Source organism: Sturnira hondurensis, unplaced genomic scaffold (assembly GCF_014824575.4).
Source record: "Sturnira hondurensis isolate 20B ecotype Veracruz unplaced genomic scaffold, ASM1482457v3 Scaffold0020579, whole genome shotgun sequence".
Lineage (NCBI taxonomy): Eukaryota > Metazoa > Chordata > Mammalia > Chiroptera > Phyllostomidae > Sturnira > Sturnira hondurensis.
The window spans coordinates 7,322,064-7,344,205 of NW_028093210.1; the positions used below are offsets into that span (position 1 = coordinate 7,322,064).

The 22,142-nt window shown below is 45.9% G+C and overlaps 1 protein-coding gene and 1 pseudogene across 1 annotated transcript; one reads left to right on the forward strand and one right to left on the reverse strand.

The window, feature by feature from the left end:
- The first annotated feature begins 864 nt into the window (after positions 1-864).
- LOC118975793 (transmembrane protein 186-like) lies at positions 865-3,041 on the forward strand (annotated as a pseudogene).
- A 6,758-nt stretch (positions 3,042-9,799) lies between these two features.
- Positions 9,800-22,028, reverse strand: LOC118975759 (4-aminobutyrate aminotransferase, mitochondrial-like). The gene is made up of 4 exons (XM_037029857.1): positions 21,810-22,028; positions 20,442-20,588; positions 11,739-11,850; positions 9,800-10,037 (listed from the first exon to the last, which is right to left on the reverse strand). The coding sequence occupies exons 1-4, from the start codon at positions 22,011-22,013 to the stop codon at positions 9,916-9,918; spliced, it is 585 nt and encodes a 194-aa protein (XP_036885752.1). The 5' UTR covers positions 22,014-22,028; the 3' UTR covers positions 9,800-9,915.
- Between the last annotated feature and the right edge of the window lie 114 nt (positions 22,029-22,142).

Below are 22,142 nucleotides of genomic sequence, written 5' to 3' on the forward strand. Positions count from 1 at the left end.
GGCAAGATACTTTCATGACCTTGTTCGATTTCCTTGGACCCTCACAAGCCCCATATGGAACAGGCAAAAACTAGACGCTGAAGCTCACAGGTTAAGGGACTGGCTCAAAGTCACAAAGCAGGGACTCTTCTAGGTCTGTTCGACCCGGAGACCTGTTTTCCACAGCCGGGCACAAGGTACACCCCACAGCGGACAGAACTGAGGAGGGCACACAGCTGCGAGGGGGGCTGAGCAGTGGTTCAAACCCAGGGCTCGCGGCGAGTGTCCAGAACGGCAATTCCCAACCCAAGGCAAGTTTCTGCCTTTCAAACGTTTTCGCCCGCTCCCATCTCCAAGCACCCTGAGGTGTTCGGGCTCCTGCTCTAGGGCACGCAGAGCCGAGTTCAGCCCTGTCACAGGCGGAAGGCGGTCCTCAGCCGCCCCTCGGTGCCCACCCTGAGGGGTCGTTACCCTGGTCTGGGGCCAGCAAGAGATTCTGCACCCGCTGCCCCCCGCCTGCCGGGCGCCGCCTACCTGCCGCGGGACAGTCAGGGTCCCCTCCACGTCGAAGAGACACAGCGCTGGGGGCGACGGAGCCATGTCGCCAGACCCCACACCGCACCTGACGAGACCCGTCAGCACCTGGAACTCCGTCTGGAACTTCCGGGTTCAGCCCGGGTGCTGCAGGGCACGTCGGGAGGAGGAGAATCCACTCCCACAGCGCCCACAGCGCCCACAGCGTCAGCAACCTCTGTGGACCACAAATCCCAGAACGCAACGCGCCTCACGCAGTCCGGAAGGCGGAGAAGGCGGTCTTAGAGGTCCCGCAGGCTGACGGAATTCGGTGGAAGGTGCAGGGCCATGGTAAGCAGGTGGGTGGTGGGGACTAAGGGAGGAGATGCGCTTTTCGGGTCGGTGTCTGGGTCGTGGTCCGGGTCAGGGCCGGCAGGCCAAAGCCTGAGGTTGTGATTCGGGGAAGGCGCGGGAGGTACCTCCAGAGTGGGTTACGATTTGTTATTCCCGGGCTTCCTGTGCGCCCGGGTCACGTGCGTCAACTACAGCGACGCTGAAGCTCACCGAGCATTCACTGTGCATCAGGTCCATCGAGTGCTCCTGAGGGCTTTAAGACCATCATCTCGTTCAGTATATTCTGAATCCCCGTTTGAAAGATGAAAAAAGCGAGGCCTAGAGAGGGGGAATAACTTGCCCAAGAATCCGGAGCTAGAGTGACTAGGAGTCGGGATTGGAACCCAGACCTGTTCCAAAGCCCACAGCAACCGTCACTGCAGTAGTCAAGGTGTGGGACTGTGCTTCCACTAAAATCCTTGTGCTTCCGTTTGGCTCCTTCACCCCTCTCCTCCTCCAGTCTTCCCGCTCCCACTAACAGGGCTAAGAAATCACCATTTCCCTTCAGCACCCAGATGACGCTCTAAGCAAGCAGAGATTCCGAAAGTTACTGTGCTACATAACTAACGGATTTGTCCCCCACTGGGACATTTCCTGTTTGGGGAAATAGTCACCTGGCCTGATGGATCCAGTGCCCAGCCCGCAGCTGGCTCTGCCTACGACGTATTTTTGTTTAAATGAAGGGGAAGGGCTGTGCCTCCTTCCTGTGCCTGCTTGAAGAGCCTGGAGGAAGGAGGACTGGAGAGTCAGACACTGTCCCACTCTCTGGCTGTGTGTTCCTGGGTAAATTTCTTACCTTTTGTGGGCTTAGATTTTTACTATTTCACACAGCTTTTGTGAAGGTCATGTGAGGTAAAGCACCTGGGTTTCCCTTTCCCTCCATCTTTGTCCTGATGGTGACCTCACAAGATGGGCAGGAGCCTGCAGGTAAGATGCTTTGCAGGTGTTCATTGTGTGATGAGCTTGGTCGAGTTCTTTGAGAGAAATGGTCTCTTGTCTCCCTTCCAGGCTGCTCTCCTCCGAGTTGTGATGCGGTTGCCAGTGCCAGCTGTGTGGGGAAGGCCTCTCTACAGGCTGCAGTGCTGCAATGGGCAGGATTTTAGGCGGTGGGTGGGGAGTAGGTCACCCTCGTTGAAAGAGAAACCCTCAGGCACAGAGACAGAGAAATTCCAGATGATCTACCGGTTTGATGCCATCAGAATCTTTAGGTACTTGTCTCGGCTGAAGGTGGCACAAAACGGCCCTGACGGTGGTGGCCCTGCCGCTTGGCTTTTACTGGTACTCCCAGGGCCTTATGGCTTTCAACTCCCTGTGCCTTGTGGGTGGGATAGCTGGGTTCGCCCTGGCCATGCTGTGCTGGATGAGCTATTTCTCCCGGAGGCTAGTAGGTATCCTATATGTGAATGAGTCAGGCACCATGCTGCGGGTGGCCCACCTGACCTTCTGGGGCTGGCGGCAGGACACATACTGCCCAGTGGCCGACGTGATCCCTGTGACGGAAACCCAGGACCAGCCTCAGGAACTTTTCATACGGATCCAGCAGTACAGTGGGAAGCAGACCTTCTACCTCACCCTGCGCTATGGACGCATCGTGGACAGAGCATTTCACACAGGTGTTTGTGGTGCTGGACACGCTTGAGTGAATAGCTGGACACTGGGCTTCTGGGTAACCTTAGGCCACCTGGATCTCTGACAGAAGGCTGAAGGTGTGGGTGAGGCTAAAGAAAGGCGACCTGTGAGCTGGGGACTTTGCCAGGATTCCTGGGAAACTTGCCTTTTGGAATGAGGAAATTCATGAGGTTGATTCTGGTAACCTAGTTTAGGAAAGAGGCCTTAGTGCCAATTCTTACCGCACTTGTATATGACATTCATGTAGGTAATGGCCAACAGGTTCTATTCGGAGCCAGTTGTTGGAAGAAGCTATGCCCTGTTCATAGAAACAGAAAGTGCTGTGAAATAGGAAGAAGGGTGGGGCAGGGGGAACATAGGATTTGGAGTCGGAAGACTTGGGTTTTGTTCATTCTTAACTTCTGTCCTGGGCCAGGTAGCTGAATCTCTCTGAACCTTGGTTTTTCATTTGTAAAATGGAAATCCTGCCTGTCTCATGGGATGTGTGTGAGAATAAATAATAAATGCTGAGTGCTTTGCAAACTCAGCATGCAAGGGCAAACATTAAGTGTTAGTTCAGAGGTGATGGAGTGGTAGACCCAGCAGCAGACTGGACTGGGATGAAACCTGGAAGTGGGTCATTTGGTCCTGCCAGATGGTAACTACACGACGGGCATGGAAGTCATCCAAGCAAATGTGGCACCCCTGCAAGACAGTGCTCACTACCCAGAGGGCTTGGGGCTCTCACATCAGATGTCTCTGGACTGTGTGCTGCTTGGACTATTTTTCCTAAAGAATAGGTTCTCAATTCCTGGCTCCATATGTGGAATCACCTGGAGAGCTTTTTAAAAATGTTGTTACCCAGGCCTGTGATCATGCCCCCAAGGTGGTTCTCATGTGTAGCCTGGGTTGACAGTCACTGGGTGGAAGTCTCACCACACTGGGAGGGGAGAGCCCAGATTCTCACCGGCTTTGACATGAAAGAACTTTTGTTCTGATGCCCGGTCTGCTCTGTAGTACCAGCAGAGGGCACACAGAGCAAATGCATTATCCATTCCTTTGTTCCTGAGTTAAAACCAGACCTCTCCACGTGAGAATCGGTATCGGGTTAGGGCTTTTATCACGTGTGTACGACAGCACCTGGGAGTTGTGCAAAAAATCCCAAATCAACAAAGAGAGCAAAACTACCGTGTGTTGAACCCTTATAGGTTCTGGTAGAAACTGGGCATGTGTGTTTTTGTGCTAATTCGAAGGCAGCCCAAGTTTCGAAAATCATTTTGTGGGGTTTACCCTTCCCCAAAACCAAGCAGCAGCTTCTCAAAATGGAAGTATCCTGTGGATTCAGGTGTTGGAATTAGCCGATTTGACAAAATCTAGCCTCATTAGCAAAGAGGCTACATTGGTGATTAGCCTCTTTGACAATTCCAACATAGTCATCTCATAGAGATACCCAAGCATCCATATGAGAATATTCACTGAATGTTTCTAACAGCAATACAAAACCAATAGTACCAACAAAACGAAGTAAGCTAAGTCTCCATTAGTAGGTAACAGTTAAATTGGCAATGTGTAATTGAAAAATAAAACGTTGGTAGATCCATATTATGGGATGTTACATGGCCCTTAATGAGAATTAGACTGATGTAATCTGCTGATGTGGAAAGGTAACCATGGGGTAATGTTATGTGGAACAAACAAGTCGCAGGACAATATTGTTTTGTGCGATCTTGTGTTTTAAAAATGCATACATTCCAAATCGTGAACAGCAGTTACCTCTGGGGAGAGTTTTCAGGGTTGAAGGTGGTGAATGAGATGAAGGGCAGGCTCCTGGTTCAGCTCTGTAACCCAGTATTTAAAATTTTCAAGAGTTTGACATGTGTCTTAACATGAAGAAAAATGTGATAAACAGTGTTTTCTTCCATCCTTTCTTCCTCACATCAGCTTTCTAGGTAGTTTGTGAACTATGTATTTCTACTCTGGACTGGGGAACTGAGTTGACAGGAAACATTCAGTCACTGAAAGTGTAAGTGGGATGTAACTGTGTCCCTTATAGACTGGTTTTCCTTCCTGTCTGCTGAGAACAGTATGGGTTTTGTGCCTCTCCACGCCGCTCCTGGGCTATATATCATTTAGACGCAGGGAATGGTAGTGGTCTGTAGCAGTCAATTCTCATATGGTATGCTGAATGGTTGCCATGGACTGAATGGTCCTCCCTAAAATCATGTTGAAATCATAACTCCTAAAGTAATGGTGTTTGGAGGTAGGGCCTTGGAGTTGATTAGGGTAGCTGGAGGTCTTGGGGGTGGGACCCTCAAGACAGGATTAATGTCCTTGTAGGAAGGAGAAAAGACTGAGTATAACAAGGATGGCCACGTGAGCACATAAACAGAGAGAGACTTTCCACAAGAACCTGATTATGGACTTCCATTCTCCAGAACCGTGAGCAGTTAATTGTTTGCTGTTTAGGCTGTCCAGTCCCAGGTATTCTGTTATAGTAGCTGGAGCTGACTTAGAGGGGGGCAGGGCAGGCTCCAGAGGAGGTGGAGGTCAGCTGTTGCTGGGGATGTTCACACTGGGCACAGCTGAGATCTGTGGTCCTTCCTACACTGGTTACCAAAAATGGGACATTGTCACAGAGCCAGGAATCCCATTGCAGCCCAGCATTAAATGACCATATTTAATGCACTCCCTGCATCTGGTGAACTTAGTTGCTTGCAGGGCTAGGCTGGGGTGAGTTGCCTGAATAATCAGGGTTGGAGCTTTCCTTTTGCTGCTTTATGTTTTCAGGGCTTGCGAGTCCCCAGATGGAAAGCAAAGTCCCCTTTGATTCACAGGCAAAGTCCAACTTTTATGGCTTTTAAAAAAAATTCTGCATCATTCAACTATAAAACCTTGGCTGATTAGAATTAGTCAAGCAGGGCCAATACCATCTGGCCATGCTTGTACCAGGTGGTGACAAACATCCATTTTCCTTATTAGCAGTTGAAATATATTCCAGGATGTCCAGTTGAGTTTACCTTTTTGGGAATTAGATTTAATATTTATAAGTGGGAACTTAACTCTGACAGAAATATGTTGTTTAGAACCATATGTGCAACACTATTCACAGATGAAGTGGCAAAGGAAGTATCTTCATTTAGCACCTACTGTATGCCAAGCGATTATCACACGTAAACCTCCCAGCAACTGTTCAAGTTGGAGAGCCAGAGAGAGGCAGTTGTATGTAGGGGGAAGCATGTGGCTTTGAAGCAAGATTCCTGTCTGCTTGCATGCCAGCCCTGGCTGTGACGTGGGCCAGTTATACAGTGTCTGTTTGGGCCTTGGTTTCTTCACCTGTCAAGCATTGATAATAAAAGCACCCACTAAGGGTGGTTGAGGGGACTGGCTTACTACATGAAAAGCACTTAAAATAGTTCCTGATCCAAGGGAGTACTCCATACATGTTAGTGAGCATTACTGTTATCAACCTCATTTTGCAGATGAAGCTGCAAGAGGTGAAGTGACTTGCTCAAGGTCATCCAGCCAGCAACTTGAGTTGGGTCACTCTTCTGCCTTGTCCTGCTTCCCTAGTGGGGAAGTACAGAAAATAGAAAACAATGATTGTTTTTAAAAATAGTATTCATCCTTGAGGTTCTGGCACCTTCCACGCACCTGCCTTAGGCCTGTATGTTTAGGATGTCATACCGAAAACTCACCAGTTCATATCCACATACCAAGGCCAGTGACCAGGCCACTGTGAGAAAGGTCATTGGTAGTCTCTATCCTTAACCATGGGATTGGCACACATGTAGGCACACACACTGATTATACATGTTCTATCTTTCATACATCCATGTGTATCCTGACTTCCAAACTGTGATTTTGAGCTTCAGCTTCCTCTCATTGAAAACAGGCATACAAGTACATAGCTCGTAGGTTTCTTGTGAAAATTATAAAGCAGTGGTAGAATGTGGTTGCACATTGTAGATGCTCAGGAAATGGCAATTATTATGAGTGATTTAAAAATACGTTTAATGGTAGATACTACCTTTCAAGTCAATTGTTTTGTAGATATGTCAGATTTCAGAGCTGGGAGATACCTTGGAAAGCATGTGGTCCAAGCCATAGATTTTACAGGTGAGAAATATAAGGGTGGTGGAAGGCCACTGAGACAGCTGGGAGCAGAACCGTGAGTAAGGACCATACCTTGTCCATCCCTATCACATGGTATGTTCTTGTGAGCCCTGGAGAAAGTATTGGCTCACACCCAATGCAGGTAGACTGTTCCCTGAAGACATCCCTAAGAGGTATATTTAATAGGTGCTTAATAAGTACTTTCCAAATAATTAAAACAATTTTCAATCAAGAAGGCCACATTCACTCTGATGTTTCCATTATAAATATATTTTTTAAATTTAACAATACTGATTAACACAGGAAGTATTTATGGAATTGTGCATATGGTCATCAGTTACATTGTGACATGTTAATTTCTTTATCATTTATTGGCACTGTCAACAGAATACTGTAAACAAGATCACTTTGTATGCGTAAGTTGGCGATGCTCCCTAGCTGTGGTTTTTCTACCATGAGCTAATATATATATATATATATATACACACTATATGGATAAGTATAGCTATATTAATGTGCACAATTTTGCATGGTTACTGAGTGTCAGTAAAAATTATAAAAAAACATCCATTTCTAATAAAAGGGAGGATATGCTAAGATGCACTATTACTGGACGTTATTTTCTGTAAAAGTGACGAGATTTGCTAGAGACATTTACTAAACTCTATGGCACTAATGTGTGATGGATCTATTTCCAGTCCCTCACCACAGAAGCACTTCTCCCTGGGCTCTGTCCTACAAGGTACCCTGTCCACTGCCCCCAGGCACCCCGAGTTTTCACCAGCCTCTTCCAAGTCCCTATGATCTTTAGCTGAGCTGGGAATTCTTTTCCTTGACATTTTTCCATCCAGATCCCCCCAAAAGCAGATGTCTCAGGAACTCTTTATGCTCCAAGCCAGTAAGAACTTGGTAAATGGCTTAAAAAGTTTTACAAGAATAACTTCCTTTGCTAAGGAGTGCATAAGTCTGGAAATGAGTTTCTAGATAAAGTGGTTTCATTTTTTTTAGTGCCCTCTGGCGAAAGAACAAAACATTGGAGCCACTCTCCACCAAAGAGCCAAGTTTCTGGTTGTGCCTTAGTATAAAAACCTTTTGGATTTCAAAACCCTCATTGTATGTTCGCATCCAGTGCTAAAGTTCTGAGAAGATAACATACTCATGCCAATAAAAGAATTATGGTTTGGTTTGTCTTTTGTTTGTTTGTTGAACAAGGCCTTGAATTAGGTTCCCCAGTGAAAGGTGTGAGACCATGAACTGGTAGGCCTTTGCACATGCTGTTCCCTTTCTGCAACACTCTCCCTTGCCTTGTCTGTTTGGTGAACTCTTGCTCATTCAGCAAAATCCCGTTCAAATGTGACTTCTTGAAACCTCCTCTGATCCTTAGGTGGATTGGGGCACTCCCTCCGATTTCCTGATGCTCCTGTACATACCCGTCACAGCACTTGTCACTCAGCTTTAATTATGGGTATAAGAATCTGTTGTCCACAATGAGATGTGACTTCCTTGAGAGCAGGGACCATGTTTTATTTCACATTTGTAATCCCAGTGCTTAGCACTAGGCCTGGGACAGAGCAGGTGTTCAATGCCAGTTTCATGAGTGAATGATTTAATAAATATACAAAAAAGTGAAACCTCACAGAAAGGGGGAGGCATAGATCTCCACTTAGTCAGCAGTGTCAATGGCCTTAAACACAGCAGAACTCCTTTAAAGCAGTGACTTAGCACTGACTGCAAGAATGCAAAGTGAACAGGAACTCATGGATCTGTCTGCACCTGTTAGGCATGTTAGTGCCTTTCCTCCTCAACAAAAACAGGTGGAAGACCAAGTTCGCTGAAGAGTGTAAGCTGAAAGAAACTGCTTCGAGATCTTTGGATGATTATTAAAAGAGCAAAGTGCTGAATGGAGAACCTTGATGTGTCCGTCTTCCCAAATGGGCAAGCAAAGCATTGGGAGATGAAGTGGCTTCCTTTTGGAGAGAGAACGCAACAAGCCAGACTTTCTTCATCTCCCTGCCAAACAGTCCTCAGTGCTGTGGGACTACCAGCTGCTCCTTTTAGGAGCCTGATGGTAGGAACTTAAATCAGTTCCAAGAAAGTCTATCCTTCAGGAGAGTTCTCTTAGCCTCAGCCAAGGTACAGTTAAGCCTTCAAGTACCATGTGCCTGATAATCTCCACTCATTCCAGTTAGAAAAACCTCGGATTGGAGTGGCAAGGACAAGGAAACCACCTTGAACCAACAGCCTAATTTTTTTCCTTCATGGACCTCTGGTGCCTTTAATTCATCATGCTTCCCTCAAGAAGAAATCTAGCAACTGAGTGCCTTTGATAGAACAGGAAAGCTATTCCTACGGTTGCTCAGAAGTGGAGCAAAGAAGGGTGAACAAAACCTAGAGAAAGAGCCTCCTGGGTGAGGAGTCCAAAAAGCAGACTCCAGGTGACTCAGAGACAGGAAGAAGTCACCTGTCCCAGACCCTGGGCTCATGCTCCAGGGAGCATGAGCTTCTTGTGCTTCTGATCCTTCAGCTCACATGTTCCCCTGTGTGCCCCCTTCTCAGGCTACAGTTTTGTTTCTGGGGGCCTCAATTGACATTTAACAGGGGGAAAGAGCTTGGGGGGATGGTGGACATCAAGTAAGAAACATTCATGATGCCACCTGGGCAGTCTCCAAAGCTCCATCAAGGACAGAAGTTACAGTTTAGAGGAATCCCACATGCACTGGGATGAGTGGCTGAAGTCTTGAGAAGATCCCTTCCCACACCCCCAGCTCAATCCTAATGTCCCTACAATCCTGCCTTCATATGATATGTCCTGTCCTTCACTGGACTGTGCTTGGGACATGTTCGGAGTTCCACGGGTTGGGTGAGGGGTGAATATGTTTGCATAAGGCAAGCAAGCCAACATCCTTGATGGCAGAATATGGCACTTGAGAGGGACTGGAACCCAGGAGTCCCAGGTGCCCTTCCAAGGAGCAGGTGTCATTCCTGTGGCTGGCTTGCAAGAAATTGTAGGTGTTCAGAGTGGGCACATAAATGGCTGGGGTGCTCATGGCCCATCCTAAGACTGGAGCTCAAGCACAATCTGAGCATAGACCAATGGTCACTATTGGCTCTGCACGGAGGAAAACCAAAACCAGGCCCTCATCCTCTCCCCTCCCCACAAGCCACCAAAATTACCTTGCCCCACACACCACCCTCCAGTTTTTTGCATTCACTTCTGATACTTTAAGTGAAAACACAAATTAGGCAAACTAATCAATTTGACAACTGTTGAGATCAGGTCCTTTCCAGAGTGTAGTGGAAATGGCTTCTTTACTTGAAGTCAGCTAAGATGTCACTGAAAATATTGAGGAACAGGTGTGCATGGTGATCCCTGAAGACCAGAGTGGGACGGAAACGAATGGATTTGTCGCCACAGCCCCCCAACACCACACCTGAAAGAAATGGCAGGAGGTGGGTTAGCAGCTTGGGGTCAGAGTAGCAGGCCTGTAAGGGCCAGGAGGATAGTTATACACTGGGCTCCACCCATCCATCCATGTCATTTTTTTCATCCAGGCTTCTGGCTGTCCTTCCATCCATCCAGCCACCTGCATTACCTCTCTCTTTCCTTCATCCATCTCATCCAGCATTTTTTTAAAAGATTTTATTTATTTCTCTTAGAGGGGAAGGGAAGGAGAGAGAGAGAGAGAAATATCAATGTATGGTTGCCTCTCATGTGTCCCCTGCCGGGAACCAGGAACTGGCCTGCAACCCAGGCATGTGCCCTGACTGGGAATCAAACCTCGATTGTGTGGTTCGCAGGCCCGTGCTCAATCCACTTGAGCTACACCAGCCAGGGCTCATCCAGCATTCTTTTCCCTCCCCTCTTTTTCCAATTTTGAATGCCTGCTATGCTGCCTCTTAACTTAGTTTGGTGGTAGAGAAATCCTGAGACAAAGTCCTTGCCTTCCAGAAACTCATGGTGTTGGGGAGAAAGAAAATGAGCAAACAAGTAAATTAGAAAAGATAAGGCAGGTCAGAGGCATGCATGTGGGGCACAGCTGTCACTCGAGGGACAGATCCCTTATTTTAAAGGGTAACTTTACCATTGACTTGCTGTGTGTCCTTGTCTTGGTTGCTCAGCATCTCTGAAACTCAGTTTTTTCTTTTAAGGAGGAGGCAAATATCCTTGCCCTTCAGGGCTAGTACACAAGTTCCATAAACTGGTACTAGTGAAAGACCTTGCTCAACACATTGTAGGTGCTTTTACCTCACCACTATATTCCCCCACTTAAAATTCTCCCATGGCCTCTCATAGCTCTTAGGAAAAGTCCAGAATCTTTATTCTGATCCACAGGCAGATACAATGTGGGCCTAATAGCACCCCCCCAACTTTATTCCCTAGCTCATTGGTCCTCATATCCCATTCTTTTTTTTTTTAAGATTTTATTTATCCATCTTCCCAGGGGAAGGGAAGGAGAGGAGAGAAATATCAATGTATGGTTGCCTCTCGTGAGTCCCCTGCTGGGAACTGGCCTGCAACCCAGGCATGTGCCCTGACTGGGAATTGAACCACAATCCTCTGGTTCACAGGCCTGCACTCAATCCACTAAGCTACACCGGCCAGGGCTCATACCCTATTCTTTTAGTTTCTCCAGCTCCATCCTGCTTCAGCTAATTGTATGTTTTTCCTACACCCAGAATGCTCTTCCTGACCTTCACTGAGTCAAACCCTGTCCATCCATCAAGGCATAAGGTAAAATGCCACTTCCTCAAGGAAGCCTTCCCTGATTTCCTGGACTTTTCCCCAGGCTATTCACTCCCTCAGGCCTTTTTCCTCTTTCCTAGGATTTATAAATGTAGTTGGTTGTTTATGAAATATTCTCTTTAATGTCCCCACTTCCTACTAGAGTGTAAGCTCCTTGAAGGAAGGGACCCTTGTGGTCGGGTTCATCATTATGCCTCCAGTGTTGGTGCTAGTTATCTTGGTGACTATTTGGTGAATGAATTCATGCATAGGAAAATCTCCGTAGTAACATTTCTTCTCTTGAGAAAGAACATTCAGAGTGTCTTTAGTCCTGTGTACCATTTGCCCTCCCCTGCCAGGGTAACGTGGGGCACCGATTAAGCCCAGCTTCCACTTTTGGTCATCTTACCTTTGTTTCTGGCTATTAAAATGAGTTTATTCCGTATGGATTCATCTGGAGTGTCAAAAGAGCAGAAGGTGCCTCGTCCTCTTACTCTGCTGATGAACTGGGGGTACCGGGTCTGCAATGGGGAAAACAAGGGTGGCACCAAAGTCTGTTACCTTGTAGCAGCTGGTTCAGTGGGTGTGGTTCCTTAAAGGACCCCCAGGGTCCTTCCATTGGACCTCTGCATGGGCTGGCAGTATCACTCTGGGGTTTGGAGCTCTGGCTCTAGAGACATTCAGTCCTGGGTTCAAAACCTTGGCCCCTTCTTACCATGCAACCTTGGGCAAGTCATTTAAGTGGCCTGTGTCTCAGTTTCCTCTTCTGTAAACTGAAGGATAAAAATGCTATTGATCCCAATGTGCTGTGATAAGAATTTAGTGAGACCAGGTCCTAAGCCCAGGGCCTGGCACTTGGTAGGCCCTCAACAGATGTCAGCCATCTTTATTTATTAGCAATTATAGAAAAGTGTGATTGATTCTTCTAGGAAAAAAGCTCATATTCAAGGTTTTGAGGTTGGGAGTTATAATGGGATGAATAGTGGCCCCTCCCCAAATGTATGTTGACTTAGAACTTGTGAGTGTGACCTTGTTTGCAAGTAGGGTCTTTGCTGATGTATTTAGGTTAAGATGAGCTTATACTGGATTAGGGCAAGCCCTAAATCCAACAATTGGCATTCTTATAAGAAAAGAGAAATTTGGTCACAGACACATACAGAGAGGGGAGAACACCATGTGAGAACAGAAGCAGAGATGACAGGGAAGCACTATGAGACAAGGAATACCAGGGACCACCAGCAACCACGAGAATCTAGTGGACTGGCCTGGAATGGATGTTCTCTCAGAGCCTCAGAAAGAATCAATGCTGCTGATACCCTGATTTCAGACTTCTGGCTTCCAGAATGGTGAAAACAAATTCTTATTTTAAGCCACCTGGTTTGTAGTAGTTTGTTACAACAGCTCCAGGAAGCGAATACAGTATCTCAGATTAAAGGATCTTGGTTATTCCCCACTCTCCATCATCCATGTGAAAGAGAGCAAATGGGGGTTGGACAACCCACAATATTTCAGGTACTGGGGGCAGAGATGGGGGACAAGTGTCATTTTGTTACAGCCCCTTGGTAGGAATTCAGGTGATAATAAAGGCCCCACAGATGTGTTAGGAACTCTGCTCAGCACTTATATGCATGTTCTTGATCCCCCACAGCACTAGTGAAGGACCCATTTTGGTCTCCACAGTACAGGAAGTGAGGCACAGAAGTCAATCCATCACTCACTCACTCATCCTTGCACTTGCTAATTGGCTGGGAACCAGTGATATGAACACATTCCTATCTCCCATCAGAGTGTGGAGGCCAGAAACAAGGTCTTATCCATCTGGACACCCCTTTGTGGCCCTTGTGACACACACACACACACATACACAATAACTCTTTGATTATTTAATGGAGGAGTAGAAATCCCCATGTACTTCTTCCTGAATGCCTTTAATTACTGCCTCTAGGCCTTTATGTCTACATGCATCCTTTTGTCTCACCTACTTGTCTATTTCAGTGTTTTAGGGCATTCCTGTAATCTTACCCTCTTTTTGCCTACAGCTTTGTGAGGCCGATAAGGACAGGTACTGCTCCCATTCCTTAAACGAGCCAGTTCAGGGCTCCTAAAAGTAAGATGTCAGTCTTGGCTCTAGGATGTTTCCATGGAAGCCTTTTTTTTTTGTGGCACCGTCCTACATATGGAACCCACTGTGCACCCTGAGAAAGAAGACATCTACTAAGAAGGGTTCTGGAGGCTAACTTGACTGAAATTAAAAACAAGCAAACAAAGAAACAAAAAACCCAGACCCTAGCAGCCACTTTTATGCTGGGGTCTCTCATGCAAACTGCACCTCAGGGAAAAGCCTGTGCAAGGAAAAATCCAACTTATGGCTCAGTAATCTGCTTTTCCATATGAATGGCTGCCCAGAACTACCTGCCTGTGTGCCAGATTGCCTGTGTGCACACTGTGTGTGCCACCTAAGCCAGCCTTTATAAAGAAATTCCTGGAATCCTATTTCAACCACTGGGATTGAAGCTTTCCCTATCTAATCAGGGCTGCATATCTTTGACTAACCAGAGAGGCTTGATTCTGACCAGTCAGGACAGGGCCTTCAGACCATTCAAACTGATGATTTGGAGTCCTCATTTGCATTAGTACAGATCAATCAGCATTCAGGGTGGGAACTTCTGTCTATATAAACCAGCTTCCCTCTGGCTGTGAGAGTGCACTTTCCCTTTCTGCCTATAATTCTAGGTTGAACAGAGCAAGCCGAGCAGAGCTGTGTGGCTGGAGAGGCGCCTGGACCCTGGGCTGCCTCATAGCCATACTGTGTCATACTTGAGCTATTTTGCATTGATTAAAGTTTCCTTCTTCACCTCACTCCAAATTGAGGGTTCTTGTTGGCAGCTGAATTGGTGCCGAGAACCATCAGTGGACATTCTTTGCGAAACACTGTCTTCAGATCTGGACAGGGAGCAGCCATGTTTATGATAGCCCATACCAACCAGCTCCCCACCAAGCGGGACCCTGGCTGCATCAACACATGTAAGCAGAGATCAGACATCAACCAGGGAAATAAAGGACACCAGTCATTTCTCCTGCCCCACTGGAGGACAGTGAAAGAGTACCCCATCAGGAAGGAAGGGCCTGACCCACTGAAGAGGTTTTTTCAAGTGGCTGCTCCTGCCCAACCTCAATTCAAATGCAAATCCACTCCAAGAAAAGAAAAGGAGGACTTCTGGTAAAGATGGTGGCATAGGTAGACATGGCTCACCTGTTTGTACCACCACATCAAAATTGCAACTGAAATATAGAACAACCATCACTTAGAACTGTCAGAAATCAAGTTGAATGGAAGTCTGACAACTATCAAATTAAAGAAACCACACCCACATGGACTGGTAGGATGGGCACATACAGAACAGGTTGGTCTCTCTCACCCGTGTGTGGTGGATAAATATTTGGAAGGGTTAACTCAGGATCAAGGAGTCGCACCCTCATACTAGGCCCCCCAGCCCAGCGTTCTAGTTCCAGGAAGATTAAGTTCCCACAACTTATGGCTACAAAATCCAGTGGGGATTTAGTTGGTGGAATAAACTGCTGGACCTTCAAGCAGTTTCTCTTAAATCACCCACACACAGACTCACCTTCTCAGACTCACTCCCTCTGAGCTTAGGCACTGGGGTAGCAGCTTGAAAGGCACCAGTGGAATACTGGGAGAAACTGAAATGCCTGGCATCAAGGTGAGCAGAGGCCACTATCCCTTTTATAAACACTCTTCCCACAGAGCTGGCGGGATGGTACCATACCCGAGACTCTATCAACCTGGCTACCATTGTTTGAACTACTTTATAGATCCCCAGAGACTCTACCCCATCCAACTTATGGCCCACCATTCTGCTTTTCCATATGAATGCTGTCCTTGGCTCATGCTTTACAACTTCCTAAATCACAACAAATAAGCAATAGCTGGCCTCAGTGAGCCCCAAGCCCAGCACTAGTAGAAGTGAGCCTAGTTCACAGCATGGCTTCACCTGGGAATCTCCAAGCCCAGCACAAGTAGCAACCATCTCAGATTGCCTAATAGCTCAGGAGGGTGGCTCTGGCAAAACACAGGTGGGGGCTGACCTTGGCCTGCACCACCCAGGAAACATGAGGGCTAGCACACCCAGTGGATAGCTACAGACCACATCAGAGCACCACCACACTGTCCCATCATAGCTGATACTCCATGGAGGGCTGGGGTTGGTGCTCAGCAGTCACAGCCAATCCTTCCAGGTGACTGGCCTTGGTAAATTCTTCTCATTGACCTGCTAATAGCGATCAAGGCTCAACTACAACAAGAGGGTATACTCAGCTCGCACAACAGGCACACCTTGAGAGCCCAGATTTTATGATAGGGGAGACAGTGCAGCTGGAAGCTACAGGACACCTACTACATTAGGCCATACTACCAAGACATGGAGTCAAAGCATCTCTATCTAATACATAGAAACAAACATAAGGAGGCTGCTAAAATGAGGAGATAAAGAAATGTGGCCCAAATGAAAGAACAGATCAAAACTCCAGTAATAGAGCTAAATGAAATGGAGTTAGCAATATATCAGATGCAGAGTACAAAACACTGGTTATAAGGATGCTCAAGGAACATAGTGAGGACCTCAATGGAATAAAAATGATCCAGTCAGAAATGAAGGATTCACTAATTGAAATAAAGAACAAGTTATAGGAAAACAATAGTAGAATGAATGAAGCCAAGAATCAAATCAATGATTTGGGACATAAGGAAGCAAAACACAACAAATCATAACAACAAGAAGAAAAAAGAATCCAAAAAATGATAAAAGTATAAGCAGCCTCTGGGACAAATTTCAAGAGGTCCAACATTCTCATCATAGGGATGCCAGAAGAAGAGAAAAAGCAAGGAGTTGGAAAACTACTTGAAAAAATAATGAAAGAAAACTGCCCTGGGACTTCCAGCCGAGATGGAGGCATAGGTCGAAATACTGTACCTCCTCACACAACCAAATTTAAGAACAACAAAGATTTATAAACAAAAACACAACAAAACAGACAGAAAATTGAACTGTACTGAAGTCCAACAACAACGAACCATTCATCCAGACTGGTAACAGAGACAGAGTTGGCGGCCAGCAGAGAGGGGTCCCAGCAGGAAGAGGTGGTAATTGGTGACCTGGGCGGGCGCAGGACAAAAACCCAGTAAGGCTAACATGGTGGCTGGCTGACTGCAGGCACACATTTGTGCGCAGAAAAACCAGGCAGGTCTAAAAACGGTCAGTGAGACAGACCACACAATCCAGAGCCCCAGCGATGGGAAATAAAGTCTAAAAGCACTGATTGGAAACACTTTCAGGGGTTGAGGTGCTGAGAGAGGCTCCCAGCATCACAGGAGAGTTTGCTGGGGAGACCCACAGGGTCCTAGAATGAACACAAGCCCACCAACCCAGGAACCAACACTGGAATGGCCCAATTTGCTTGTGGGAAATGGCAGAGGGGACAGAAATGCGAGAGAGAGCCCAACAAACACCATTGCTTCCTCTCTGACCCTGCCCCGAGTCACAACCCAGCAACTGGGTAGACCTGCCCAGGTGAACACCTAAGCTTTCACCCCTCATAGGTAACAGGCATGACCTGACCAAAACATTATGGCTCAAGCAGAAGAATAGCTCAAAGCCCCAGAGCGATTACTTCTAAGCGACCAAGAGAGAGCCAACCTATCAGATGCACAGTTCAAAACACTGGTGATCAGGGTGCTCACTGAACTGTTGATTTCAATCGCAAATTAGATGAAAAAATGAAGGCTACGCTAAGTGAAATGAAGCAAAATGCATAGGGAACCAGTAGTGACGGAAACAAATCTGGGACTAAAATCAATGGAGTGGACCTGAAGGAAGAAAGAAATAACCAAATAGGAAAGAATGAAGGAACAAGGATTCAAAAAAAAAATGAGGAGAGGCTTAGGAACCTCCAGGACATCTTTAAATGTTCCAACATCTGAATTATAGGGGTACCAGAAGGGGAAGAGGAACAGCAACAAGTGGAAAACTTATTGGAACAAATAACAAAGGAGAACTTCCCCAATCTGGCAAGGAAATAGACTTCCAAGAAGTCCAGGNGAATAGCTCAAAGCCCCAGAGCGATTACTTCTAAGTGACCAAGAGAGAGCCAACCTATCAGATGCACAGTTCAAAACACTGGTGATCAGGGTGCTCACTGAACTGTTGATTTTAATCGCAAATTAGATGAAAAAATGAAGGCTACGCTAAGTGAAATGAAGCAAAATACATAGGGAACCAATAGTGACGGAAACAAATCTGGGACTAAAATCAATGGAGTGGACCTGAAGGAAGAAAGAAATAACCAAACAGGAAAGAATGAAGGAACAAGGATTCAAAAAAAAATGAGGAGAGGCTTAGGAACCTCCAGGACATCTTTAAATGTTCCAACATCTGAATTATAGGGGTACCAGAAGGGGAAGAGGAACAGCAACAAGTGGAAAACTTATTGGAACAAATAACAAAGGAGAACTTCCCCAATCTGGCAAGGAAATAGACTTCCAAGAAGTCCAGGGAGCTCAGAGAGTGCCAAAGAAGTTGGACCCAAGGAGGAACACACCAAAGCACATCATAATTACATTACCCAAGATTAAAATGAAGGAGAGAATTCTAGAAGCAGCAAGAGATAAGCAGACAGTCACCTACAAAGGAGTTCCCATCAGACTGTCAGCTGATTTCTCAAAAGAGACCTTCCAGGCAAGAAGGGGCTGGAAAGAAGTATTCCAAGTCATGAAAGGCAAGGACTTACATCCAAGATTGCTCTATCCAGCAAAGCTACCATTTAGAATGGAAGAGCAGAAAAAGTGCTTCTCACATAAAGTCAAGTTCAAGGAGTTCAGCATCACCAAGCCCTTATTATATGAAATGTTAAAGGGACTTATCTAAGAAAAAGAAGATAAAAAAATATGAACAATGAAAGGACAGCAAATTCACAGATATTAACAACCACACCTAAAACAAAAGCAAATTAAGTGGACAGCTAGATCAGGAGCAGAATCATAGAAATGGAGATCACAAGGAGGATTAGCAACAGGGAAATGGGAGGAGGAGAAGGGGGGAGAAGGTACGGAGAATAAGTAGCATAGATGGTAGGTAGAAAATGGACAGGGGGGAGACCAAGAATAGTATGGGGAATGTAGAAGCTAAAGAACTTGTGATACATGGACATGAACTAAAGGCGGGGAATGGGGGGAGCGGGTATGCAGGGTGGAGGGGAATGAAGGGGGGAAATGGGACAACTATAATGGCATAATCAATAAAATATATTTTTAAAAAATCAAAAAGAAAGAAAAAGAAAACTTCCCTAATATGGTGAAGGAAATACACTTGCAAGTCCAGGAAGCACAGCGTCTCAAGCAAGGTGGATGCAAAGAGGCCCACTCCAAGACACATCATAATTAAAAGCCCAAAGGTTAAAGATAAAGAGAGGGTCTTGAAAGCAGCAAGAGAAAAGTAGTTACCTGCAGGGAAGTTCCAATAAGACTATCAGCTAATTTCTTAAAAGAAGCTCTGCAGGCTAGAAGAGACTGGCAAGTAATATTCAAAGTTGTGAAAAGCAGGGACCTACAGCCAAGATTTCTCTACCCAGCAAAGCTATCCTCTAGAATCAAAGGGCAGATAAAGAGCTTCCCAGACAAGAAAAAACTAAAGAAGTTTGTCATCACCAAACCATTATTACATGAAATGTTAAAGGGACTTAATTTTAGAAAAATCACTCCAGCTGGTGTGGCTCAGAGGATTGAGTGCTGGCCTGCAATCCAAAGGGTCCCTGGTCTGATTCTGGGTCATGGCACATGCCTGCGTTGCAGGCCAGGTCCCCAGCTGGGGAACACATGAGAGGCAACCACAGATTAGTATTTCTCTCCCTCTCTTTCTCCCTCCTTTCCTCTCTCTCTAAAAATAAATAAACAAATAAAAATCTTTGAAAAAAAAGTATCAAAACTATGAATAATAAAATGACAGAAATTACTTATCTATCAATACTTGAATCTAAAACACCAACTAAGCAAACAGGAATGGAGACAATGGATATGGATTGCATTTTGATGGTTGCCAGATGGGGGCTGGTATGGGGAAATTGGGTGAAGAGGTAAGGGGATTAAGAATTACAAACAGAAGCCCTGGCTGGTGTAGCTCAGTGGATTGAGTGCCGGCCTGCGAACCACACGATCGTGGTTTGATTCCCAGTCAGGGCACATGCCTGGGTTGCAGGCCAGTTCCCAGCAGGGGACTCATGAGAGACAACCATACATTGATATTTCTCTCCTTCTCTCCTTCCCTTCCTCTCTAAATATAAATAAATAAAGTCTTTAAAAAAAAAAGAAAAGAATTACAAATAGACAGCCATAGCCATGAGGATGCCAAGTACAGTATTGGAAATGGAGTAACCAAAGAACTTAAACACATGAATCATGAACATGAACAATGGGTGACTTGACTGCCTGAGGGAGTGGGGTACTGGGTGGAGGGAGGCCAAGGGGGAAAATTTGGGACAACTGCAGTAGCTTAATAAATTAAATGTAATTTTTAAAAAAGGAATTTTACACACCGAGTCTCTGTAGTCTTAACAGCCCCACTTAACCACTCCATAGTCTTTGTAATCAGGCATATCTGGGTTTAAAATCTGCCCCCTTGCTGCTTCTCACCTTCCCAAGCCTCCTTTTCTCATGTAGAAAATGAGAATAATAATATTTTCTTAAGTTCAACTTGTTCTGAGTTAGGGTTGTCATATAAAATACAGGGTGCCCAGTTAAACTTGGATTTCGGATAAATAACATCACTTCTTAGAATAAGTATGTCTCAAATGTTGCATGGGGTATACTTTTATGCTAAAAAAAGTTGCTGTTTTTCAAATTAAACTGGCATTTTATGTTGTAATTGGCTAAATCTGGCACCCTGCCTAGGGGCAAATGGTGGTCCTTGGAGTTGCTGCCTCAGCACCTGCTGAAGGAGCAGGTGTGCTGCCATGCTGGAGGGCTCAGATCCTGGTCTGGGGACTGTGGGAGCTATGGATGGGGTCCTGGGAGAGCTGGGGTGTGGCAGAGTTGGGTGGGTACCTGCAGGTCCAGCAGCCCTGTGAGCAGGGCCTTCCCGGCATGGGCTGCGTTATTCAGCAGGCCCTCCCGCTTGATGACATTGATGACCTCAGCCAGCAGCAGGTTCTTGGACGGGTCACCCAGCCAGGTGTTAAAGATCCGGTATGGCTAGAAAAAGCATGGGGTGTTGGAAAGGTTTACTCTTGGGCACACCCTTCATGGGCCCACGCCCTCCAGACACATCTTGCCCCACATTTAAGAAAGAAACAAACTCAGTGAGCATCTACTAAGGGCCAAGGAGGACTACGCATATTATCTCATTGAATTCTCTCTATAACAACAACCCTGTGGGAGGTATGATATTTGGTCACACAGAGGCCAATTCCTCATGTGCTGGGAAATCCCTCAGTGCTGGGGAAATCAAGAGTTAGTTGGCCCTTAACTGTAGTCATAATTTTATAGAGGAGAAAGCTGAGGTTTTGAGAGGTTGTGATTTTTCCAGAAAAAAAAAAAAACAGTGCAGGTNATGGCAGTTTGGCCTTCAAAGACAACCCAATTTATTTTTCCATAAATTATTCAGGGTGTCAGTGCAGCCAACTAAAACATATTTCCCAGCTTCTTTTGCAGTTAGGAGTGGTGATGTGACCAGATCTGAGTTAGAGTGTTAGAAGAGTAGTGGGATTTCATGGAAAGCCACTAAAGGTAAGGGGAGGCTCACTTTGTGCTTTACGCCTTTTTTCTTCCTACTGCCTAGAATGGGATGTGATGGTTGGAGCTTTAGTAGCCACTTTGGACCATGAAGCATCCTTGAGTGTGGAAACTACATGCAGAAATGGTGGGAGGAAGGATCCTAAGTCTCCGATAACTGTGTGTGTGTGTTTATGAGAATCCACATTAACCATGGTAGTACAGTGTATTAGCTATGACTAGGGCTTTGGGTTTGAATCCTAGCTTTATCATTTAATGGGCCATGTGATCTTGGACAATTTAACTTAACCAATCTGCATCTGATTCCTCATTAGTAAAATGGGATATAAAAATGACACCTACTTAGTTAGATTGTTGTAGAGATAAAAGTACATGAAGAGTACTTAGAACTGGGCAAGGCACAGAGTAAATTCTCAGTTTATAGCAGCAGTTTTTAACACACAGAAAAATTAGAAGACTGACAACAGACAGATATGAAGTCAGCCCTGCAGAGAATGGGGGTGATTGAAATCACTGGTTAATTAAATCAATAAGAACTGGTGCTTAGAAAACTTCTGTGACACATTAAGTGTCCACTCAGTTTCTGGTTGTGAGAAAGGCTCGAGTTTTAGAAATCAATAGTATTTCACCCATCTTCCTTCCGTGTCCCAGAAAGGAGAAAAGGGTGGATTAGGCACTCACAGCATTTGGCCTGAACTCCTCCTTGTGGAAGAAGCCCCCGGTCATCATCTTTTTGCTGAAGGTCATCACATCTGCAGGGTCATCCAAGCCCCAGTGCTCATGGGCCCAGAACTTGCCAGTGCAGCCCCCTCCTGTCTGGACCTCATCTACCAAGAAGGCACAGCCATGCTGGAGAGAGAGGAGGGAGAAACACACACCCACCATGATCAACCAAGCTCTGACCCAGTCATCCAGCCAGAGTCAGGGCTTTCTAAACTGCAAGCCACGTGCATGTTTCTGCGCAAAACTAAACAAATGCTCAAGCAGACAGTCCCACCAGAGCTGTGTCTGGAC